This window comes from Mauremys mutica, chromosome 5, assembly GCF_020497125.1.
Source record: "Mauremys mutica isolate MM-2020 ecotype Southern chromosome 5, ASM2049712v1, whole genome shotgun sequence".
Lineage (NCBI taxonomy): Eukaryota > Metazoa > Chordata > Testudines > Geoemydidae > Mauremys > Mauremys mutica.
Window position 1 is genome coordinate 134,715,465 of NC_059076.1, and position 26,087 is coordinate 134,741,551.

General features: G+C 49.2%; 1 protein-coding gene across 1 annotated transcript in view; it reads left to right on the forward strand.

Moving 5' to 3' along the window:
• Positions 1-2,580: 2,580 nt before the first annotated feature.
• ADRA1D (adrenoceptor alpha 1D) overlaps positions 2,581-26,087 on the forward strand; it is a 75,622-nt gene continuing 52,115 nt past the window's right edge. Inside the window, exon 1 of the mRNA XM_045019476.1 lies at positions 2,581-3,544. Coding sequence (XP_044875411.1) covers positions 2,581-3,544 — 964 coding nt within the window. The remainder of the gene's footprint in view (positions 3,545-26,087) is intronic.

The window sequence follows — 26,087 nt, forward strand, 5'->3', positions numbered from 1 at the left end:
GCTCAGGGCCCCAACATCCAGAAAATTAAATACTTTTAGGATAAAGATTTAGTGTAATTCTGATTGTGAGCAACGTTCTATTCTATTCTGTTCTATGTAGGTTTTTATAGGCCACCCACCACCATAGTATCAGAGCACTGTCCAGTAGTGCATTAAGCAATCTGTCTACACGTTAAAAAGGAAATTTAAATACTGCTTTACATAAAGTCAACTCCTCCTTAACTATGGGAAAATGTAAGTTTTCTGTCTCTGTGTGTGCACATAGATTAGATTAGATATATTTATCAAGAGTGATAGACACAGTGAGATCTATCTAAAGTCATACAGATATAGCTACAAAATTTGTTGGGCTAAGATGCTAGCAAGCTGAACTTGGCTTCCCGGGAAGAAACAGAAATAAATAGGGCCAGTTGAAATGTTTTCCTCAAAACATTTTCTTTTAATGAAAATGGCTTTTTGATGAGAACAGAAAATTGTCATTTTGCTTGAAAGGTTTTGTTCTTACCAAATAAATAAATACATTATTAAATAAAAAAATCAGTGTGGGCATGTTTGAGGGGGGTTTCAGCCCTTGCCCCCTTTCTTCTGCATTGGGGGGGAAAAGCTGGAATGTAAAGGAAGGAGGATGATAATCTCCCTTTCAAAAAAAACTTACACACACACACATACACACACACACACACAAAACATTCAAAGGGAAGGAACTGGGTTTGTGTGTGTGTGTTTGTTTGTTTTGATTTTGTTTTGTTTTTCGTTTCCTTCAGAAAAATACACAATATTTTGGACCAGTTCTGCTCATAACATGAATCAGCAGCAGCCTCTGCTCAGGCTGCAGTTAAATCACTTCGCTGCAAATGTTTGCGGCCGCTGGGGAGGCGGGTGGAATAGTTGTTAAAATGCAAGATAAACATAACTGAAAGCAAATATTTCCTGTGTACAGTAGGAACTAGCTTCGGAACCATCCCAGCGAAACATACAGGTCGCTGCCCTGCCATAATGTATGGAGGCAGGAGGGGAAGCAGGCTCGTTAGAAACAAACCACTGGAGACGGGGCTTGGGTCTATCCGTGGGGAAAGTGACTGGATAAACAAGCCCCCAAGCAATGCCTGGACATTTTAACCACAAGCTGCCTTGCAAACAGCACCGGGGGCGATTTCCTGCTCGCGCAATATCCCTGCCCAAGTGCCTTTCTCCTGCCCTGTACTTTTGGGGGGTTGGGTCTTTGAAGGCAGCGCTGCCTACGTAGGCTGGCGCTCCAGCACCTGGCTGCAGGGGGAAGGAGGGCGCTCCTGGGGGGTTGGCTAAAGGAAGGCTGGACAATACCTGGCGGTGCAGGGAGAGGTGGATGGGAGCTCCCGGCAGGATGGGGCGGGGATGAGAGAAGCAGGGGGCGGTTTGGAGAGGCGGCAGTGCTGGCCATGACAGGTAGGGGGGTTAGGGGGCTGCCTGGCGGAGGGGGCTGCTGGATCGAGGCTAGTGGGCAAGGGGCGCTAGCTGGAGGAGGCAGCGATGCTTGGGGCAGGAAGGGGAGCAGCAGGAGGGGGCAGAAGCCAAGCCTGCGTCAGCAGCCCTCCCCTGGGGGGGGGTGTTCCCCCAAAGGGGCTCTGCACCACGGGCACCACTTGTGCCTAGGGAGGCTGGGTCAGGCCCCGGGAGGCAACCCCCCTGCAGGAGCCTGGCGCTGGGCTCGAGCCTGCGACTCCCTCCCCGGGAGTCTGAGCCCACGTGGCTCCGGCCGCAGAGGATTCCAGCCATTTGCTGCCCCCTAGCGTTGGACGGGGGCCTCGCGCCTGCCTCGGGAAGCGCTGAGCGGTGCCGCTGCGGCCGGGGGTAGCGGTCTATATTTAGCCGTGTGGTTGCCTCGGTCTTTAAAAATGCCCCGGAGTGGCTCCTTCCCCCAACGCGTGCCCTGCAGAGAAGCAGCTTTTTGCATCCTCCTGGCGCGGAGCTGGAATGGATCCTCGTGGGTGCCAGGCTCCGGGATCCCTTTTCTTTCCAAAGTAACGGCTCCCTCCTCTTCCTCCAGCATCCCGCCCGCCCCGATCAGCAGGGGAATGCAACAGACGCGTTAGGAGGAGTTTGGAGAACTGAGGTTGCCACCACCCCGGGAAGCGAGGCACCGATCTCGCTCTCTCTCTCTCTCTCTCAGCCGTGCCACCCACTGAATGCAAAGTTTGAGCATCCGAGGAGCTGGTACTTTCCCTCCGCCTTAGCGCTGGATTTTCCTTTCTGCATCCTGGACTGGGAAGGGAGGGGAGGATGGGCGTGAAATTTGCAAGCGGTCTCTTGTTGCATCCGTCCGGCCAACTCCTGCATCCTCAGCCGAGGCATCTTCTTGGATGAAGGCGAGCCAAGGGTACCCCATGCTCTTCCTTTCCGTTTGCTCCCCCCATCGCTTCCCGGGAGACTTGCCCGTGTGGGGCGGGCTGGAAGCGGGGGGTGGCTGGGGACTTGGCTGGGGGTGAGTGGAGGAGGAAGAAACTCTCTGCAGTGCAAGGGAGGGCGCGGGCGGGGGGGGGAGCATGCCCGGCGTCCCTTTCACAGCGGAGCCACCCTCCATGGAGCCCGGACCCTTTTAAAATGACTTTCCCTGGTCTGATCAATGCCAGCTTGCATGGGAACCGGACGGGACAGGGCAGCGCTAACCGGTCCTGGGGGGAGTGGGGGCTGCCGGGGGAGGACGCGGAGACCAATGGCACCTCCCTGCCTTTGGCCCTGGATCGCCAGGCGGTGGGCGTGGGGGTCTTCCTGGCCTTCTTCATCCTGTCGGCCATCGTGGGCAACATCCTGGTCATCCTCTCGGTGGCCTGCAACCGGCACCTGCAGACGGTCACCAACTACTTCATCGTCAACCTGGCCATCGCGGACCTGCTGCTCAGCACCACCGTGCTGCCCTTCTCGGCCACCCTGGAGGTGCTGGGCTCGTGGGCTTTCGGGCGCATCTTCTGCGACATCTGGGCGGCGGTGGATGTCCTGTGCTGCTCCGCCTCCATCATGAGCCTGTGCATCATCTCGGTGGACAGGTACATCGGGGTCAAGTACTCCCTGAAGTACCCCACCATCATGACCGAGAGGAAGGCGGTGGTCATCCTGGGGGTGGTCTGGCTCTCCTCCATGGTCATCTCCATCGGGCCCCTGCTGGGGTGGAAGGAGCCGCCGCCCCCGGACGAGAGCATCTGCAGCATCACCGAGGAGCCGGGCTATGCCCTCTTCTCCTCCCTCTTCTCCTTCTACCTGCCCCTCATGGTCATCCTGGTGATGTACTTCAGGATCTACGTGGTGGCCCGGCGGACCACCAAGAGCCTGGAGGCGGGGGTCAAGAAGGAGCGGGGCAAGTCCATGGAAGTGGTGCTGCGGATCCACTGCCGCAGCGTGCTGGAGGACTCGCTGCCCAGCGCCCGGGGCAAAGGGCACAACTTCAGGAGCTCGCTTTCCGTGCGCCTCCTGAAGTTCTCCCGGGAGAAGAAAGCGGCCAAGACCCTGGCCATCGTCGTGGGGGTTTTCATTCTCTGCTGGTTCCCTTTCTTCTTCGTCCTGCCTTTCGGTAAGTGAACCCCCCCCCTCCCCCCAGCTGCGCTGTCCTCTCCTCCCCAGCGAAGCGGAGGAGCGCGACCCCTCTCGCCATGAGTAAACTTCCAGGCTTCATTTCAAGCGCTGGTGGCAATTAAAGGGGGGCGGGGTCCTTCTCAAGGGCGGAATAATAACGATACTCTCCAAAGAACCTGGCAATGTCTGCGCGCCCTGTTCCCCACCGCGGCGGAACGTCCATCAGCAGCTGGCGCTAGCCTGGGTCAGAAATTGACTTAAGGTTGTGGTAAGCGGCGGGTGGGGGGAGAATAACTCGGGTTTTATGCTGTGATCATTCTGAAACTGCCCAAACCGCCCCGAGGGCGAGGCATCATTTTGGCAAAGAGACAGGGGGAAAGAATCAAGTTATTTAACATGGTCAGGAGCATCAGTGGTTACTTTGGTGTATTTCTCCCAAGTTCTGTGTTCTTGGATTGGGTTGTCCTGGTGTAAAGCCGTCCAGGATCAAACCTGGGACCTCTGAAGCTAAATGCACGAGCCTCTATTGCATGAGCGAAAAGCCATATGGCCCTGAGCTAAGACAGTAGCAGACCCATTTAACTCTAAGTGGTCTCGGTGCCACTAGCTGTGACAGAACACCACACTAGGTTACACTGGTCCTTTCTCAGTTCCCCATGAGTCAGGCTCCTGATTGGCAGCCCTGAGCCTCATCACAATAAGTTGCCAAAGTCTAGAGGCCCTGAGCCAATGTCCGCACAGATCAATGGGAAGCCTCTCCTTGACTTGGCTGGGCTTTGGATCGGGCACCACATTTGCAAATGAAGAGGGCAGACATGGGCAGAAGGCATCCTCCTCTTGACTATGGATGCAAAAACATTGGGCTAAACCTGTGTCTGGTGTAACACCGTTGCCTTCAATGGAATGTGATGCCAGGGGTGTATTTTGGACCACAAGCCAAAGTCTTCTCTAGAATGGTAGCATTTTTCTGTGTGATTTCCCATGGCTGCTACCAGTCTCTGTGCTGATTGCTGAGAGACGAAACTCTTGTTTTGTCTGCATTTCGCTGAGACCTTGTGATGTGCCACACACAAGGCCTATTGATTTCCTCATTCTCATCCTAGTGGTAGGATCTCCTAGATTCTATTCCTGAGTCTGCTTCTGGCTTATTCTGGTGCATTTGGCAAGTGATGTCACCCTTCTGTGCCTCAGTTTATCCATCTGTAAAATGAATACAATTTAGCTCCACCTACCTTACACGGAAGATGTGAGGCTTAGTTCTGAGTATCTGGAAAGCACTTTGAAATCCTCCAATGAAAGGTGCTGTAAAATGCAAAGCAGTATTAAGACTATCATCCCTGTGCCGCTTAGTGCATTTCCCCAGCCAGTATTCTAAGGGTTAAAATCTTTGTGCCAATATTGCTCTGGCATGCAGGCAGCCTCTGTAGCTTTGGGAAGAAGAGCTGGCAACCCCCGGCTCCAAAGCCAGGTTTCATGATCTTGGTTAGAAACACAAGTACTAGTTCACAAGGAAGGACAGAGGCATCTACACCCATGCCGGCAGATCTTCCTCTTGGAGCAGCATAGCTAGTTCATAAAGAAACGGGAGTTTAAATACCCCTTATTCTCTTTCAGACCCCCCCAAAATATAGTTAGTGGGACAGATCCTCAGCTGATGGAAATCAAAATAGCTCCTAGAAGTCAGTGTAGACCATGTACACCAGCTGAGCTCTGACGCCGCATCGTCAACCATCCCTCTCCAGTCACAGACAACTCATTAAATAAACAGCTTTAGGGAAGTCCTATGGTCCAGGAAATCTTACAGCCCATTCTGCATCGGATTTTCTCATGCCCTTAGTTATTGTTGAGGGGGTGTTGGAGGGGTCAGAATGCATCCTCTTGACACTAGCCAGGCCTTTTTCCCGTCCTGTTGTCATCTGAGGCTACAGGGAGGTGTCACGTGATCGAAGGCCGGGCATCTGAGCTTTAGATTACATGAAACGCCTCACTGCTTATTGTAGGCAGCAATTTATCCCATTGGAAAAATCAATGACAAAAAGCATGCAGGGACACAGCCGCTCTGTCGGAACACTTTTAGAAGATATCTGTTGTGGTGGGTTTGTCCCTTTTAAAAATCATTTCTGGATTTACCATTCCTAACAACACTTTGAAAAATTGAGATTTAGTTGAGTAAATCATGGTTAAAGGTCATAGTAGGGAGCCAAGAATTTGGGAGTTCTAATCCTGCCTCTGGCTGTGTGGCCTTGGTCAAGTCACTTCTCTGCTTTGCCTCAGTTTCTCTTTTGTGATGATGGTGCTATTTTCTCTACCTCATCAGGATGTTGTAAGGATTAATTAGCTATATTTAAGAGCCAGTTCTCACCCTAAGTAAAAGAAGAAGTATAAGAACATAAGAACAGCCATATTGGGTCAGTCCAACGGTCCATCTAGCCCAGTATCCTGTCCCCCTGTCATCCAGTCCCAGATTCTGACAATCAAAGATTTAGAGTGGGGTTGTGTCCCTGACCACCTTGGCTAATAGCCATTGACAGACCTATCCTCCATGCAGGGGCGGCTCCAGGCCCCAGCACGCAAAGAGCGTGCTTGGGGTGGCATGCCGCGGGGGGCGCTCTGCCGGTCGCCGGGAGGGCGGCAGGCGGCTCCGGTGGACCTCCCGCAGGGATGCCTGTGGAGGGTCCGCTGGTCCCGCAGCTTCGGTGGAGCATCTGCAGGCGTGCCTGTGGGAGGTCCACCAGAGCCACGGGACCAGCGGACCCTCCGCAGGCACGTCTGCAGGAGGTCCACCGGAGCCGCGGGACCGGCGACCGGTAGAGCAGCCCCCGCGGTGTGCCGCCGTGCTTGGGGCGGCGAAATTGCTAGAGCCGCCCCTGCCTCCATGAACTTAACTAATTCTTTTTTGAACCCACTTTTGTCCTTCACAACGTCCCCTGGCAAGGAGTTCCACAGGCTGACTGTGCGCTGTGTGAAGAAATACTTCCTTTGGTTTGTTTTAAACCTGCTGCCTCTTGATTTCATTGGCTGGCCACCAGTTCTTGTGTTATGTGAAGGGGCAAATAGCACTTCCCTATTCACTTTTGCTGCACCGTTCATGATTTTACAGATCTTTATCATATCTCCCCTTAGTCACATATTACATGTTGCTCAGAGCATGGGACCAGGAGCCAGGATTCTCATTCACTGTGTGACTTTAAGTAAGCAACTTAACCCTCTCTGTGCCTCAGTTTTCTATTGCACTAAATGGATATAATGTTATTGACCTACCTCCTGGGGTATGTTGTGAGGCTTAATAGTTTGTAAAGAGCTTTGAGATCTTTGGACTTAGTGTGCTATGGAAATGAAAAGTTTGATTATAGAAACACGAGTGGAATAAATTCAGTCTCTCTCATCAGCTTTGTATTTGACATATGGTCACACCCTTATGCACACCCCTTGGAAGGGCCCGGATGGTTAAAACTCCAGCATTAAATCCTGCCTCAACGCTTTTGCATGCTGTTAATGAGCCTAGGAGTTCGGAAGCTCTATTACAGAGTTATTTCAAATAGGAAACAGAGGGGAAAGATTGTCCGACAATATCTCTTTTTAATAAACGTGTTTGCTGTTTCCAGTTGGAAAGTTGGGCTAGATCCTCAGCGGGTGTAAATCAGTGTCATTCCATTGAAATCAACAGAGTGATGCCAATTTACACCCGCTGAAATTCTGGTCCTTCTCCTTGGAGCCAGTATTTCCTAACTACGTTTTTCTTTCTCCGTTTGTGCAACTTGACAGTTTCAGTGTAAAAACGACTTCGGTGTCAGCTTCCCGGTGGCTTTTCGATATGTTTTTCTAAATTGCACAAGTTCATTTATGGTTCGACTTTCAAAAGAACAACCCAGGCTGCCTTTGATTTCTTTTCATTGCGTTGCACCATTTCAAATGTGTGAATGCCTAAACAGTGCTTAGCAGGAGAGTTTTTGCAAACATACTGTGTGGCTTTACAGACACAAATATAGCTCCTCACTGGATATAAATCAGTAGAGCTCCATTGCAATCAGTGCAGCTACACCATTTCCCACCAGTTGAGGATCTGTCCTCTGTGGAAAAGAGCAATTCTTAGTGATTAGCAGGAACCTAGAAATTAGGACTCTGGGGTTCTATTCTTAACTTCCTGTGTGACCCTGGACATATCACTTGACCCCGCTGCTTACCCACCAGTAAAACAGGGATAATAGTTACCTAATTTGTTGGGGTTGGGGAGCTTAACTAATGAATATTTTAAAAGCACTGTGAGATCTTTGATAACTCTGCATATAAGTGCAGTGGTGTTATTCATTTTTTGGTCCTAGACCAATCTGCAAAAATATTGCTTGAAATCTAAATGTATTCCCTAGTACCTCTGTGGAGTTTTATCAGCTGAATAACCTACACCCTTCTTGGTATTGTGATACCTATCCCCAGCATACGATGCAATCGTCAAGAGTATTGGTGCAATTAATAAGAATATGTTTGCCTGGCTAATAAGGCACTTTAGGAAGCTGTTTGCTTAGCAAGGGACAAAACCCTAATCACACCCAGAGTGTATGCTTCCCTTTCTTGGCATGTCCAGCTCCTGTTGATAGTAATAGGAGTTCTACGGTCTGATGGAGAAGAGAATCAGGAGCGCCGCCGGCTTTTTTGGTGCCCTAGGTGGCAGAAGGTCCCGCCCCCAAAATGGCGCCCCCGACAGAGGCGGCCGAAGGTCCCGCCCCCGAAATACCGACGACGACCATGGCGGCCGAAGATCCAGCCACCGCAGTCGCCACCCCCCAAATGTTAGTGCCCTAGGCTACCGCCTAGGTCACCTAATGGGTTGCGCCGGCCCTGAAGAGAATGCATGGACTCTGTGAAGTAAACCACTGGAGTTAAACTTACTCCCTGGCTGGATATGCCATAGCACCTTTCCCATTAGCAGGGATCCAGGTGAATGCCTTTTGAGACTAGGGGCTGGATTTCTAAAGGTGTTTAAGCATCTAAAGATTCAGCTAGGCCCCTAAATACCTTCAAAACTCCAGCCCATAATCTGTATCTGATCTCAGGCCACCTGTGTAGTGCTGTATAGTTGTGATGCTCCCCAGGGGTTGGTTGCGGAGAGGCACTTTGCTACCACCGACCCTCAGCGTGAGGGAGCCTTAGCTGTGTCTGGCAGAGGTCAGTTCCCTGACACCTCTGGGCACAGGCCGCACAAGCACGCCCCTCTGCAGATAAGCAAGAGATATGCTCCACACCCCCCAGCCCTCCAGCGTTCCCCTGGAGCATAAGTATTGCTCACCTGCAGTGGGACCATGGAGCCGGCTTGGGCTGAGAGGGGAAGGCTTCTGTTCCTGTGGCAGGGAGCTGACCCTGGGCCAGGCACAGACAAGGCTCCTACAGGGCAGATAGTACATCAGGCTCACATTAATTATCCTGCTTAAAGGGCAGCTACTTTATCCTTCATGCGTGGAGAGGGCCCATTCCTGCTGTGTTTGTTTTCTAAAAGGAATGTCCCGAAATCAGTTGCAGGGTAGAGGTTAGAGATGGGACCAAACTGAACACCGGATCCAGTCGTCGGCCCCCACTCCAGTCCAGAGCAGAATGTGTCAACTGGGCCGACATCTGTTTTTACCAGTAAAGGGCTATATTCTTACTCAGGCTATGCACCCATTCAGGGGAGAGTCAGAATACCCCTGCCCCCTCTACACCCCTGCTCTGTCTGGACCTTGGATCTCTGTGCATAGAAGTAAATGGGGCCTGTCACCTGCTTACTCCAGCCCCGGGGCACGTGGGCAGAGAGGGAGGGAATGGGCAGAGCCTTGTCTCCTACTCATTGGGCAGACTGGCTGATCCAGCCTGGGTACTCTGCCAGCAGTACATTGCTACCTCCTGAGAGCAAGAAGGGAGCAGGGTCAGGATCAGAGGCGTGTCTCTGAGGGCTTGGCTACACTTGCAAGTTACAGCACATTAAAGGAGCCCCGGGCACCCTAGCTCACTCCCCGTCCACACTGGCAAGGCACGTAGAGCATTCTGACGCCGCCGCTAGAGCGCTCCTGGTACTCCACCTCGGCGAGTAGAATAACGTTTGCTGCGCCCCCGCTGGAGCGCCCCAGCATCAGTGTGAACGAGGTGTTGCATTATTGCGCTCTGATCAGCCTCCGGAAACATCCCATAATCCCCTTAAGTCAAGTGGTCACTTGTCATTGTTTTGGATATGCCCTTTGAAAGCTCCGCCGGCTGTTTATCTGCTCCGAGACAAAGCAACCATTACTGTGGAATGCCGTGTGAGGTTATGGCTACACTTACGGTTTGCAGCGCTGGTAGTTTGCAGCGCTGGTCATCCAGCTGTGTAGGAGCAGCGCTGGTGTGTGGCCACACTCACAGCTACCAGCGCTGGTGTGTGGCCACATTTGGAGCATTTGCAGCGCTGTTGAGAGTGCTGCATTATGGGCAGCTATCCCAGCATTCAAGTGCACCAACGTGCTTTTCAAAAGAGGGGGGTGGAGGGTGGTGTACTGTGACAGGGAGCGGGGAAGATAGAGAGAGTGGATTTTTGGAGCCAACACTGTGTGTTAGCTTCCTGGATTGGAAAAATCACAAAATGTTCATGAGCCCTTAGTCTTAACTCTAATTGCAAACAGCCTGCCTCCAACACGGACTCCCCCCCTGTTTCACTCACTCCCTGTGGTGTACTGTGACAGGGAGCGGGGAAGAGAGAGATTGGAAAAATCACAAAATGTTTGCGAACCCTAACAGCCTGCATCCAACACTGTTTCCCCTGCCTCTCATTTGATCGTTCACAGCCAGGTACAGATAGCTCCTGTTTGCTGTGATCAGTGTTTGTTTTTTTAGATAAGCAGTTCAACGGAGCTCCTCCGTTCTGTTTCATTCACTCTCCCTGCCTGCCTCTCATTTGATTGTTTACAGCCAGGTACAGATGATCACAGCAAACAGGAGCTCTGTTTGTTCGGAGCTCCGATCGGAGCTCGTTCACAACAAAACAAAGAGAGGCTGCATAACAAAACAAAGAGAGTAATTTATAAAAGCATTCTGGGATACACCTTATTCCCTGGAGGCCAATCACAGCGCTGGTGTGTGGCCACACTTGGTGACCAGCGCTGCAGCACCAGCGCTGGAATCCTTATTCCCCATGCCGAGTGAGGTGTACGGCCAGCGCTGCAGCCAGGGAGTTGCAGCGCTGGAAGTGCCCTGCAGGTGTGGCCACTTACTAATTGCAGCGCTGGTGGAGGCTTTCCAGCGCTGCAAATCGCCAGTGTAGCCATACCCTGAGAGAGAGAGGCGGGGGGGAGAGGGAGGTCTGCTGCTGTCTGAACTTACAAGACAGCATGCTGACATGGTCTCCGCGCCCCCCAAAACCCACTCTCTCTCCCCCCACATACACACAACACGCTCCCTGTCACACCCCACCCCACCCCATTTGAAAAGCACGTTGCAGCCACTTGCATGCTGGGATAGCTACCACAATGCACTGCTCTCTGTGGCCATTGCAAGAGCCGCTAATGTGGCCACGCCAGTGCGTTGGCAGCTGTCAGTGTGGACAGACTACAGCGCTTTCCCTACTGCGCTCTGCGAAGGCTGGTTTAACTCACAGCGCTCTACAGCTGCAAGTGTAGCCATGCCCTGAGTCACAAAGCTTCCAGGTGCTACTTCTAGGCTGTGTCTACCCTTACGGCAGCATTTAGAGTACAGGCACTACACATGGAGCTAAACACTACAGGGAAAGACTCCAGCAGCAGAGAGGTAGCAGGACCCTGTACTGCTAAAAATAGAACAGTAGACATGGGAGGCACTGCTTGGGTGTGTAGAGAGCCCATGTAAGCATTGGCCCTGGGCATTCAGGCACGTAGGGCACTGTACTCTACTCACCTAACCTGCGTCTCATCGTCTACACTGTTCTTTATACCCATGCTCACTGAGCTTGCCAGATCTGTACTCTACGCACAGCTGTCAGTGTAGACGTACCTCTAGCATGATGCACATTATTCACTCCGCATTGCTCAAATCTGTGCCTAGAGCCACAGTCTAGCCCTAAATTTTAAGCCATCTCAATCCAAGTCAGGTTTTAGATTGTCATTTGTATTCTTTGGGTTGTTTCTCAATGGATTAAAAATCTACGTATGTATATTAGACTGCTTTCCCACGGGGTTTTGCAGAAAATCCAGGCTTATGGCACCACAACGGTGGCTCTGACTTCAGTGATTCCATCATTTGTAAATTATGTGACAGGGAAAGGGTATTTGTTTTGCAGCAAATCTGAGAAGGAGCTGCAGTCAGTTCGGTCATGAAGGGGGAATGTAAATCTATATTGGATGCATGGAGGATTGTTTTAAATGGGGTTCAGGAAGGCTGTGTGAAAGGATGTATAGTAAGTATCATTAAGTATTACTCCGATTTTATTCCCTTTTATATAAGGTGGTCATCCATCCTAGAGATGGCAGAACTGGTATGGAAAACACAATGCACTAAGCTGAACCCTGGTGTAAATCAACTGGGCCAAATACATCAGTGGTGTAACTCCACTGGCTGAATTGGGTTTATACCGGGGAAGAATTTGGACTGCTCCTTTGTTGAAATTAGAATCAAACCATTTTATGGACGCTAGTGTAACTTACAGTCAAGTTTGCTATATGACCTCTTCCATGCCTGATCCAGGGAGGATATAAGTCTGCTAGAGGTATAGCTGAGGACTTAAGGTGCATCTATACTGCAAAAAAAGGCCCCCACCAAGGAGTCTCAGAGCCCAAGTCAAGTGATTCAGGCTCACACGATGGGGCTAAAAATAACAGTATAGATGTTCCCACTCAGGCATGGTGGGGAGGGTCTCAGAGGCCAGGCTCCGGCCCAAGTGGGAATGACTACACTGCTATTTTTAGCCCCAACGCTGAGTCCCCGAACCCACATCAGTTGACCCAGCCGCTGGGACTCTCTGCTGCGGCCTTTTGGGTTTTGCAGTGTAGATGTACCCTCAGTCCTTCAGCTCACGCTGTTGAAGTTCATACTTTAGCCCTCGAGGTGATGTTTGTTAAAGCCAATCACTTGGACTTTTATTTATGTATTTTGTTCCTGAAGGGGGAGATCCAAAAAGGATGGAGCTCACCTGTTCTCAGTGGTGACAGATGACAGAACAAGGAGTAATGGTCTCAAGTTGCAGTGGGGGAGGTCTAGGTTGAATATTAGGAGAAACTATTTCACTAGGAGGGTAGTGAAGCACTGGAATGGGTTACCTAGGAAGGTGATAGAATCTCCATCCTTAGAGGTTTTTAAGTTCCGGCTTGACAAAGCCCTGGCTGGGGTGATTTAGTTGGGGATTGGTCCTGCTTTGAGCAGGAGGTTGGACTAGATACCTCCTGAGGTCTTTTCCCCCCTCTAATGATTCTATGATCATGAGAACAGCCATTGAGTCACAGGATATTTCTGCCTGAGGGCAGAAGAGGAGATGCTGAGAAGCCCATGAGAAGCCCCTTTCTCTTGAGTTTTCTTGCTCCATTTTTCAGAAGCAGGAGGCTCGGATAGAATGGCTCAGCTCTAGACCTCTGGAGTCTGATCTGAACTAACCCCCTCAAGACCCTGTAAACTTCTTGGAGGTATAAGGCGTTGAACGTCCTTGATTCCCATTGACTTCAGTGGGAACTGAGGGCAAAGCTGGGCGAATAACTGATTGTTCAGTTCACTGGCCATTCAGAAAAATTGAAAAACAGTCTTTTTTCAGGTCAACATGAAAATGGTGTTTTTTTTCAAATTTCTGGAAGATCAAAAAGTTTAAAAAAATAATTTTGGGTCGAATTAAATGTCTCACTTGACCCGCCACAAAACATTCTCTTTTGATTTGAGCAGGGTGGTTTTTTTTAACGTTTAAGGGTTTTTTTTACATAAAATTGAGGGACATTTCTAAACATAAAGTCACCTTAAACAAAATGTTGCATTTAAAAATGTCAACATGAAACATTTTTTCAGAACATTTAAAAAGTTTGTTTTTTCCCAACCAAAAAAGAAACTGGCAAAATCAACACAAAGTCACAAAAAGTTTACGCAAAACTGAATAGGCATTTTTTTGCCAGAAAAAAAGTTTAGGTCGAAAAATTTTACCTAGCTCTAATTGAAGGTACTAACACTTTGTGGGATCACTTCCTAAAAGAGATACACCCAAGCCCTAAAAGCCTGGATCTGAACATACCTACCCAGTGCTTGAAACCTAAACTGAATGTTGCAAATAGACCTATTAATTCCATACCCAAACTCCGACAAATTTGAAGATGTTTGAAATCTGGAACAGAATCCCCATCTTTCCTTCAGTTTCACTGAGTTCTCCTAGGCTGAAGCTGAGGATTGGCCCTGCATGTATGTCTTAGGCTTCACTTTGGAAACAACAAATTGTCCTTTGTCCTTTTAGTAACTCGTTTGGGCCTTCCCAAATAAAGAACCAACCCACTGAAAATCACCAGGCTTATTTCATATCTCCTGGCTGAAGGTTGGGGAAAAAAGAGCACCAGATGTTCTTGCTGGGGTTAGAACAGTCTGGGATACATTTCCCATGTGAAAACTCCCTGGTAGTATTAAAAAAACAAAAGGGTTGTCATATATTTAATTATAGGAGTTTTGATATAAGGCATTCGTAAATGGTTTTTTTTTTTAATTTCCTTTTAGAGGGAAGGAGTATATAGCGCATAAGAATTGAGTATCGTCTCTTTAAATAGTTTGGGGTCCATCCAGTGGTCCTCCGTTGTCTTCTGTCACGTAAGCCACCAGAATCTAACAGAGCGGCCGTGTATATATATGTAGTTAGGTTTTGTATGTTTGTGTGTGGTTAGTAAAAATTATATATTGTAAACCAGCTGTATCCGTGTGCTTTCCTCCTAATCATAATGTTGTGTAGAGCAGTGAGTCTCAACCTTTTTTTCATTTGAGGACTCCCCTACAAAATTTCGAATGGATCCCCTTTGGAAATCTATTGTCTGTATAGATAGTTGAATTCTGTTCATTCCGTTTCCAGTCTAAGTCTTTTGCGGACCCCTTAGACATAGGGTCTGTGGACCACAGGTTGAGAGCGACTGGTGTAGAGAGCAAAGCTACAGCAAGGGTCCTAGTGGTTTTTACGGTCTCTGATTCTGCATAAAGGACTTGGCATTTAGGTGCCTAAAATGGACATTTATAATTTTGCCCAACTCTAGTTGGAACCAGGCTGGGTTGGGGACCCTGATAACAAGAATCCAGTGACGATGAACTATTTATAGTCCCTGTGCCCTGTCTAGTCCCCTGAACCATAAGGTGGTAGCCATTGTGCCTGTGGACATGGCTTTGGTCTCATTGAAAACAGTGGAGATAGCAGCCAACTTTATTAAGGGCAGCTTCACTTCCACATGCAGAGAGACTGTAGGGAAATGGCGGCCATCTTGCTGGCTTGAGCCCCATTGACAGTAATAGGAGATGGTGGCCATCTTGAATTTGGGAAAATTCATGAGTTGGCAACTTTCATCATATTTTCTTGAGGCAGATAGATAAACACCACAAGATTCCTAGAGTTGTGAGGAAATCGCAAGAGTTGGCAATAAACTCCATCAGATGGCATGCATTGGGTTCCCATCCCCCACTGCAGGCCACTGGCTGGAAGAGCAGCAGTAGAAGAGCTGGGGAAATGGTAGTCTCTCTCTCCCAAATATCCAGTGTAGACACCCCAGGCTGAACATTGGGTCTGCTTTGGCTTGCCCTAAGTGAAGCGCTGAGGCAGTGACAGAGCTGGGCATGGAAACCATCGAGTTACTCTGCCACCAGACCGCAGCAGCGGATTGCCAAACTGTCCCAAAGAGAGACAGTTAAAGCCAAATGGCTGGTTTAGGTTGGTGCCTGTCACTGAGTCTGAATACAGTTTCTGTAATGGGAAATGTCATACAAACAGGCAAAAACATAGAACCTGAAAGATTTAAAATGACTGTGATTCAGTGAGCAAAATCCTATAAACCTCTAGACAAACTCTGTGAAACGACGGAAAAATGTACTCTGTTAAATAAACTATCTGAAGCCTGGGTTATGCAGCACTCTGGACTCAACAAGCAGCAATACAGAGGTTTTGCAGTATATAGGGTTATATGGGCATATATCAATTTAATTCATTTCTGCACCGGAATCTATAATGTCAGGCAACACACAGTTTCGCTAGATAGGATATTTGTTTCAGCAGGGTGTACTGGTTAACACTATCACGTGTAACAGTATCAAGGGCAAGGGCTAACTTGTAAATAATATGAAGTAAGAGCAAGACATGGGGCTGAAGCCTTAGCTGTGTATATTAAAGGCCCATCTGAGATAGGAGATAGGAAAGGTGGCTTTAAGTCACTTTTACATTGCCAAATCCTGGGACTATCCAGGAGCCAGTCTGGTCCCCAGGGCCGGCTCCAGGGGTTTTGCCGCCCCAAGCAGCCAAAAAAAAAAACAAAAACAAAAAAAGCCGCGATCGCGATCTGCGGCAATTCAGCGGGAGGCCCTCCGCTCCAAGTGGGAGTGAGGGATCCTTCGCCGAATTGCCACCGAATACCTGAAAGTGCCGCCTCGCTCCGGAGTTGCCGCCCCAAGCACCTGCTTGATAAGCTGGTGCCTGGAGCTGGCCCTGCTTGGTCCCTTTGTAATCTAGAGCAGCCTCAAGACTGTATCAGGCTGTTCTAAATTATGTCCAGCGGCCTTACGGACTGCTGCCATATGGACACCCTATCAATGTCGTCTTTCTCCTGGGAAATCCCCGTGTAGAAGAGTCTGGAAGAGGGTGGCATACAGCCACAAGGGGGCTGCTCAGGGACCCTCTGAAGCTGGCTTTCTGGCTGCTTTTTGCTTACAGAGTGTTGCAGAGGAGCTGGAGTAGACCTGAGAATCAGACCCATAGCTGAGTGAACCGTACACACGATTGGAAGTGAGAAATTCTCATTCTGCCTCGCAGACCTCAGCTAACCTCCCCGGCGTGTTTTGTGGATATATTTATTAATGCCTGTGATGTGCTTTGAAAATAAGGGTTGCTATTATTGGGCCAGACTCTCTGTTGACGTACAGATAGTGATGCTGTGACAGTTTACAGCAACAGAGGCTTTTGCCCAGGGTAGCTAGTTTGACATTTTGCAGGGGAATTGCTTTGACACTTAACATTTCTTTGTTCCTGATCTTTCACCCTAAATATTTTGGATTTCTTATAAGGGGCAAAAACTGATGAATTCAAACCAAACTGTGCTGCATAATAAATAGATTTTTTTTTAAACTGGCTCCATGGCCTTGTTACATTCAAATGCATAGAATTTGTTCATGGGCAACCGGTGACCCAGCCGCCCAGGGAGACTAGCCCCCGGCCCCTCCCCTTCTGCTTGAGGCCCTGCCCCTCCCCTTCTGCTCCTCCCCATCTATCTCCCTCCCCCACAAGAACCCAAAGCACCCCCACTGCAGCCCCCTGGCCCAGGACCAGGTGGCTGCGGGGGCAGGCCCTAGCCCTGGTGCATGGGGCAGTGCAGTCTCAGCACCCCCAGCCTCTGGGAGGTGCAGTCACAGTGATTCCAGCCCCACGGCTCCAGGCAGCTGGGCACAGCACCCCCGGCCCCCGGGGCTCTGGGCGGGCAGCGCGGCCCCAGAACCAGCCGCCCTGAGTCCCTGCAGGAGGCAGGCCAGCCAGCCCCAGCCAACCTCGCCCAGCCCTGGCAGAGCGTTGGGAACAGCAGGAGGAGGCCTGGCCTGGGGACGGAGCATGGGCGGGGCCACAATAGGCTGTTCGGGGAGGCACAGCCTCTCCCTTCCTACGATCCCTGCTGCCCATGCCAGAGTTCTAGAATGGAGCATTTAATGACCTGTTCCTTTTCCATTAACCCAAATCTGGGCCAGTATTTGCTGATCACATCTTGTAATGTGGTTAATGAGACATGATACAAGCTTGATGCAAAGTTAAACCTGGGTGCGGATGCCGTTTTGAATGATATTACAGTGCAGCGACTTGCTCATCTTTTATCAGCTTGTTTTGAATTGATTCTGCCAGAACAAATAGAATTATCTAGAGCTACTAACAATGTTGTGGTGATAACAAGCCATCTAATAAAGGCATCAAGCGATGTTATCTATAGAGCTGTAATTTTGGAAAAATTCAGCTCGCATGGCTAAAATTGCACAGCCGTTTTTGAGAATGAGGCTAAGAAAAAATTACATTGTTTTGCCCATGCTAAATTCTGGTGACTGTTTAAAAAAAAAAGACTCCAGTGCCTCCATGCTTTGGCGCAGGGACTTGACATTTTGCAGAGGAGCGGCTATGTCAGGGATGTGCCTTTTGCCATCCCCATGACAATCCACTCAGTTGTAGCCCGATTACAAGCCTTTGCAAAATTGCAGCGTGCACTTGTTCAGTAAAGACTTCTTAGAGCAAAAATCTCGGCAGAGTCCATGTGCGCTACGCATACTCCCGGGGGTGAGCTGGACTTTCCCAGCAATTGCTCATCTGGAATGTTTCGGGCTGTGCTGGCTCTGGGTCCCGGCACCAGAACTGAAGACAGGGAGTCTTTCTCTCCTTTGCTTTCAATGACTCCCTTGCTGGGCCCAGGTAGCATGGAGGAGGAAGCTGCCTGATTTGACTGCAGCATGGACAAGAGACAGACTTATAGGGCAGATGGAATAGACTGAGACAAGGAACTGAGGGAAGCGGAGGAGTGTGGAGAGTACGACACTGAGGCTGGACAAGGAAGCCAGGGAGGGAGACTGGGACTGGGAACCAGTGGGAGTGAGAAGTATGGGCAGGGCACAACTGGGAGGCAAGGGGGAAGCAGACAGATCAGATGAGGAGCTGAGAGATGGGAAACTGGGACTAGACTGGGACTGGCTGCGTGAAGGGGGAAGTCTGGGATAGCAGGGTGGGAACCGAGTCTTGGACAACTTGTCCGGAGAGGGAGATTAGGACTGGTTGGGCAAGGAGACTGGGACTGGGTTAAGAAACTTGAGGAGTGGGGAATGGGGCTGGCTAGGTGAAGAGAATGGGAGTCGGATGAAGAGCAATGGGTGGGGAAGACACGAGCCTCTCCTAGGCAGGTGGGAGGGGACAAAACAGAAGGGGACAAGTTTGAGGGAAGGAGCAGAAGAAGTTGTGCCTAGTAGAGAATATTCCCCTCTAAAGCCGAAAATGGAATCCAAGACTCCAGAGTTTCATCATTCCTCTGCGGTCAGCAATTATCTGTGAAACCTACTGGAAGTGTGTGTCTCATCCCCCAATAGTGCTGGTCTACATAGAGGATAACAACTTACTACTGCTGTCCATTACTCCCTAAGTGGCAGGTGTCTGTGAGGTAGATCTAAAGGTTTCAGCCTTGCTGTTGATCCACATGGGCATGGGTTTGCTTTTTTAAACACCTAGGAAATTACACGCACAAAAAGCTACACAAAGAGAACTTTATTAAGGTTGCAAAGTCAAGCACTCAGAAGTTAGGATGTGTCAGAATTAATGTTTCCCAAGTAACCTTGGGAAGGAGAAAGTGGTGCATCATGGAAGTCTCTGGCTGTGGTGCATCATGGGAGGTGTAGTCTAATTGGGGAGCCTATTCTATAGAGGAGAATGTGGAGCATGAGGCACTCAAACCACAACTCTCATAAGGCACCATGGCAGAATTTCCAGATTGAAACATTGAAGCTGTTTGAGAAAATATCAACATTTTCATAGAAAGTGGACACTTTTCATACAAAATTTCACTTTTGACAGAAACCCAATTTTCTGTCAAATACAAGTTTCAATGAGAAATTTTTGACCAGCCCTAGTAAGCATGTCCCAGCGTTCCCCTCTCCACGCCTTTCACGCAAAGTTCAGTCACCTTCTACCTCGGTAAGCTGCAGTAATTGACAAAGGCCCCAATTCAGTAAGGCACGTGTCATAAACAGATAGTTAAGGGTTAATGCCTCTTTTACCTGTAAAGGGTTAAGAAGTTCACCTAGCTTAGCTGACACCTGACCAGAGGAACCAATGGGGGAACAAGATGTTTCAAAAGGAAGGAGGGAAGTTTTCCTTTGTTTAGAGTCTCAGTTTTCAGCCGGAGTGAAAAAGATCAAGGAACCAGCCTCTTATCAGAGTAGTAAGGTTTAGAAAGGAATAAATAGGTTTATGTTTATTTTCTTTGTAACTTGTCTTGGTATCATTAAGGGAATTATCAAAATTGGGTATTTTTGTGTAACTAAATTTGTGCCCAGGGGAACATCCTCTGTGTTTTGAATCTGTTGTCTGTGAGAATAGCTGGTATGCTAATCTCTCCCAGAGGGTTTTCTTTTACCTTTCTTTTCTTTAATTAAAAGCCTTTTCCTTAATACCTGATTGATTTTTCCTTGTTTTTAGATCCAAGGGGGTTGGATCTGGATCCACCAGGAGTTGGTGGGAGAAAGGAGGGGGGATGGTTAATTTCTCCTTGTTTTAAGATCCAAGGGGTTTGGATCTGTGTTCACCAGGAAATTGGTGAAGTCCCTCAAGACTACCCAAGAAAAAAAAAAGTAGTGCTTGGGAGTGGTGGCGGCGATACCAGATCTAAGCTGGAAATTAAGCTTAGAAGTGTCCGTGCAGGTCCCCACATCTGTACCCTAAAGTTCAGAGTGGGGAAGGAACCTTGACAGCACGTAACCTTTTTTTCACTTCAGTGGGACTGCTGGCATGCTGAAAGTTGGGAACGTGCTTAATTACTTTGCTGAATCAGGGCCCAGATGGAGTGAGTTGTGATTAATATGATTTCTACTGCTGAGAAAACAAACAGGCTTGATTTTCCCTTGCCTGGCATCTTGTGTCACCACATGAATATAAAATGGTCCCATCATTGTAAACGAGTGGAGAATTCTCACTGGGTGGGTAATGCTGGCAGAGCAGGTGCCAACTCATGCCAAGACCCATCCTCACTGAACACTGACAAATGCATAGCTGGAAATCAGTCTGGCTCACCTGTTGGTTAGCATGGTTCAAATGGATATTAGTGTTATAAGAACATGTTTAGTTGTTAGACTTTATGGAATGCTTGTAGGATGCTGCATGTATGAATCTCACTTATTGTGGTATTACAGGGTATAAAGTTATATTGAGAATTTGCATTGTAAACCTCTGTAACCGTGTAACTCACCAAACAGGAAAAGAAGCATTGATTAAGGTAAAGTGCTCGTCCTGCACGCAAGATGGCGCATTGAAGGCAAACGAGGCATTGTGTAGCATCAAAGGACAGAGACCTTGTTGATTGCATTCTGAACTCCCTCCAGTTAGGGGAGACCTGCTCATAAACTCATCCCATCATCTTGGACTCCGCGGTGAAGGGAATTTAAAATCCCTGACAAGGAGAAACTGAGATCTTTATGCTGTCTGGACTCTGAGGGGGCCAAGATTCCTGAATGTAAGCAAGAGATTCCCCCTGCAGCTTGGCGGATAGAGCTGCTAATTATAGATGCTGATATTACCTTTTTAAATCTAACACTGTAACACATTTGCGTGTGTATGCTTCCTGTTTAACACTGTAAATAACTCTCATTCCTTTCCTTAGTTAATAAATCTTTCGTTAGTTTATTGCAGGATTGGCTACAGGTGTTGCCTTTGGTTTGAGATCTGAGTACAAAGTGCCTGGTCCTTTGGGACTGAGAGTAACCTGAATATTGTTGTGATTTTTGGTGTCAAGTGACCCTTTATCCCATCGTCCAGCTTGCCCTGGTGGCAAGATAGACTGGAATGCCCAAGGGGGCTGTCTGCCGGGGTGGCTATAGGTATTTTGCTGGTGCCTGGAGCCGCCCCTGGCTGTCTGTGACTCCAAGGCTGTTACAGTGCTTTGGGAATTCACACTCACACTGGGCTGGTGAAATCTAATGATAGAACATACAACCAGTTTGGAGTGTCTGCCCTGCTTTTTGACAGTCTACCCTCAGGTTGGCAGTCACGCTCATGAGCCACTTCCGACAGCGTGACGGGGTGGTGGTTTGTGAGTGGAGAAGTCTCGTTGGGTGGTGTTTTGTGTTGACTCTGCGTAGATGTAGATGACCACAGGAGGTACAAAGGCAGTGGAGAATCAGGTCCATTCTGTCTCAGTGTCCACATCTGTAAAACAGGGATGAGAATACCAAAACACTTCTCTGGCAGGGTGGGAGATGCTGGGGGGAAGGCTGCCAGTGGGTGATCGAGGGGCTGCCAGTGGGTGTTCAGCACCCACCCTTTTTTCCCCCTGGGTGCTCCAGCCCCAGAGCACGCATGGAGTTGGCGCCTATGTCTCCAAGCCCTTAACAGATATTAATGAATTATTAAGCTTCTCAGACATCCCTAGAAACCTCACTATTGTCACTTTGCAACTTGAAGTCTTTAGGTGATCATGGATTTGTTGCAACATTTAACTGCCTTGCAGGGATGTTGTTGTAGCGGTGTTGGTCCCAGGATATTGGAGAGACAAGGTGAGTGAGCTCATATCTTTTATTGGACCAACTTCTGTTGGTGAAAGAGACACGCTTTTGAGCTTGCACAGAGCTTTTCAAAAGCGTCTCTCTTTCACCAGCAGAAGTCAGTCCAATAAAAAAATATTACCTCACCCACCTTGTCTCTCTTACAGGGAGGTTGTCAGGCTGTTCTGAACTTCATGGTGATAGAATTCAAATCTTCCTGCTCACAAAGAATGGGGCTTTACTGTTTGCATTGAAGAAGAACTTCTGCTAGTGGGACCGGTTCTAGGATTAAAAGCATGCAGCCCAAGGAAGAGGTACATATGCGGACCAGCCAGGTCATTACAGCTTTTACTATACGTAGTTTGCAGCGGGGGAAACTGAGGCACGGCAAGATTCTTAGGTCACTGAAGAAGTCAGCAGCAGCAACCTCACATTTCCATGCCTTAACCACAAAGCCGTTCCCATATAAAAGTTGCCCTGCTGACACAGAATGCTGTATTTTATCATGTCCAATATTCATTGGCATGGTTAGTGCAAGAATGGAATTGCTGGAGTGGCTGGCGGATATGGCTCTTTAGCTAATCCTAATGGATAGCTTTTTGTTGATAAGAGTCCTTTGCTAATGCATTTGGTATGAAGCCAGAAAGCCATAGGCTCCCATAGCAAAAATTTCCCTGCCAGCTCACAGAAGAGAGGTCATTTCTGATGCCTGTGATGTCCTGAATGGGCTGCCTGTCACAGATGAGGCATTAGAGGCTTGAACTGATCCTTTTCGCACTGTGAGAAAAATCCCAGCTGCTTTTAGAGCATTTTAGGGGAAGATTTACAACAGCACAATGAGCAGGTAGGAACACAGGTCCTGCTGCCTTTGAAAATCTACCCCTTAAACATTGGGACGGCACAATACAAGACTGGGAGTCAGGCAGCAAAGGTTCTAGTCCCAGCTCTTCCCCTCGCATGACGTTGAGCAAGTCATTTTGCCACTCAGTGCCTCAGTTTCCCCCTACATAAAATGCAGGTAATGAGACTCATCTTTGTAAAGCACTGTAAGGTCTATGGATTCAGCTAGTGAACAGGAACAGTGAACAGGGGAGTTTGGCGAGGCAGCTCTCTGGGGGGAGAAGAAGCGACCGTGTGACCCTTGGGGTGAGTTTGTTGTCTGTTGTTGTGTGCCTCTTTGCATGCCCTCTGCCTGCTTGTCGAAGTACATAGTGTGGTCTGCTGGGGCATAGGCGCTGGCTTCCTCCGCGCCCAGGGAGTGGTCAACCTCCTGCTCTGCCCCTCCTGACCCCTTCTCCCAAGCCCCCGACCTCTTCCCACTCAGTTCCGCCCCCTCCCCTGAGCGTGCCTCATCCCTGCTCCTCCCGCTTCCTCCCAGAGCCTCCTGCATGCCGTGGAACAGCTGATCACGGCAGCCCGGAGGTGCTGGAAGGGAGGGGGAGGAGTTGATCAGCGGGGTGGGCATGAGGCTCTGGAGGGGAGGTGGGAGTGCTGGCTGCTAGTGGGTGCTAAGCACCACTATTTTTTTTCCACGGATGCTCCAGGATGGGCACATGTCACCTCAGGATGGGCTGCAGAGATAAAATTTCTGGACACTGTTAGTGACTGCTTCTTGGAGCAACCGTAATGTAATTAAATTTAACATCCTTATAGAAACCCACCACAGTAGCATTTAACTTCAAAAAGGGAACTTACACCACACGGGAAGGCTAGTTAAACAGAAATTAAAAGGAACAGTCACAAGAGTCAAATGCCTGCAAGCTTCATGGAAACTAATTAAAAACAGCATAATAGAGATTCAAACTATATATATATACACCTCAAATCAAATAAACAGCAAGAGGACCAAAATAATCCGCCATGGCTAAACAATAGATTAAAAGAGAACATAAGAATGGCCATACTGGGTGAGACCAAAGTATCCTGTCTTCTGACCGTGGCCAATGCCAGGTGCCCCAGAGGGAATGAACAGAACAAGCAAGGGCGGCTCCAGACCCCAGCATGCCAAGCACGTGCTTGGGGCAGCATGCTGCGGGGGGCGCTCAGCTGGTCGCCGGGAGGGCGGCAGGCAGCTCCGGTGGACCTCCCGCAGGCGTGCCTGTGGAGGGTTCGCTGGTCCTGCGGCTCCGGTGGACCTCCCGCAGGTGTGCCTGCGGAGGGTCCGCTGGTCCCGCGCAGCTTCAGTGGAGCCGCGGGACCAGCGGACCCTCCGCAGGCACGCCTGTGGGAGGTCCACCGGAGCCACAGGACCGGCAACCGGCAGAGCGCCTCCCGCGGCATGCCGCCCTGCGTGGGGCAGCGAAATGTCTAGAGCCGCCCCTGAGAACAGGTAATCATCAAGTGATCCATCCTCTGTTGCCCATTCCCATCCCAGCTTCTGGCATCCCTGCCCATCCTCGCTAATAGCCATTCATGGACCTAACCTCCATGAATTTTTGTAGTTCTTTTTTGAACCCTGTTATAGTCTTGGCCTTCACAACATCCTCTGGCAAGGAGTTCCACAGGTTGACTGTGCGTTGTGTGAAAAAATACTTCCTTTCATTTGTTTTAAACCTGCTGCCTATTAAAGAGGCCTCAGTGGGGTTTGGATTTCACTCATAGACTTTAAGATATGCAGGGACCATTACGATCATCCAATCTGACCTCCTCCATCACACAGGCCGGCAGCTATGGTCTCATCCTAGGGGTGGTAACTCAATGGGGGCAGGGAGATGAGGAGACTACATCTTTTTTGAGGTGAGGAGACCACATCTGTACACAGTATTCGAGATGTGGGCGTACCATGGATTTATATAAGGGCAATAATATATTCTCAGTCTTATTCTCTATCCCTTTTTCAATGATTCCTAACATCCTGTTTGCTTTTTTGACCGCCTCTGCACACTGCGTGGACATCTTCAGAGAACTGTCCACGATGACATCAAGATCTTTTTCCTGATTAGTTGTAGCTAAATTAGCCCCCATCATATTGTATGTAAAGTTGGGGTTATTTTTTCCAATGTGCATTACGTTACAGTTATCCACATTAAATTTCATTTGCCATTTTGTTGCCCAATCACTTAGTTTTGTGAGATCTTTTTGAAGTTCGTCACAGTCTGCTTTGGTCTTAACTATCCTGAGCAGTTTAGTATCATCTGCAAACTTTGCCACCTCATTGTATACCCCTTTCTCCAGATCATTTATGAATAAATTGAATAGGATTGGTCCTAGGACTGACCCTTGGGGAACACCACTAGTTACCCCTCTCCATTCTGAGAATTTACCATTAATTCCTACCCTTTGTTCCCTGTCTTTTAACCAGTTCTCAATCCATGAAAGGACCTTCCCTTCTCGTATCTCCCATTGGTGCAGGTTGATTAGAAACAAAAAGCTGCAGCGTGGTTCCATGGCATGAGATTCCATGTCAGGGGGACTTCCAGTATTTGCAGGCAACATCGGCTTTCCTGTAAGGGAAAAGAAGAGACTTTGCTGTGGCAGGTCCATGCAGCTTCCGCAGGCTTGCATCAGACATCAGCTGAACACTCCGTTCTGAGTGACAGTCCTTTCTCCATGTGTGATGTCTTCCCTCTGCATCTGTTAATAGGTTCTAGCCCCTTCAGACACACCCAGATTGAGTCTCACAACACCCCTGTGAGGCAGGTGCATTGCTATCCCTATTTTACAGATGGGAAAACTGAGTCACCAGGCGTTTCCCTCCACGCTGACTGAGGCAGCGTCCCAGGGGCAGTACGACTGTTGGAAGGGAGAGTGCAGTGGCACAGGGCACCTGCAGCCCCCACACTCCCCTAGGGGGTCGAGAAGCAGCCAGTGCAGCCCAAGAAGTGGGCAGGGCTGGCTGGAGAAGGCTTGTGACTAGTGCTCCAGACATAGGCACTGATTCATCCCTGGCTGCCTTCGTCAGTAGCTTTTCAGAGCTGAATGAAGTCAAGGGAGATCTGTTCATTGACTTCAGTGGGTTTGGGATCAGGCCACTCTAAAGCCCCAGCTATACACCCAGGCTTCTGGGGCCTGATCCTAAACCCACTGAAGTCAATGAATAGTTGTTCATCAGCTTTCAGTCCCCACTCTCTCATCGCTACCCCATGGGGATGGCTCAGGCTGAGACAGATTAATTGACTTGTCCAAGTCACACAATAATTTGGCAGCAGAGCTGG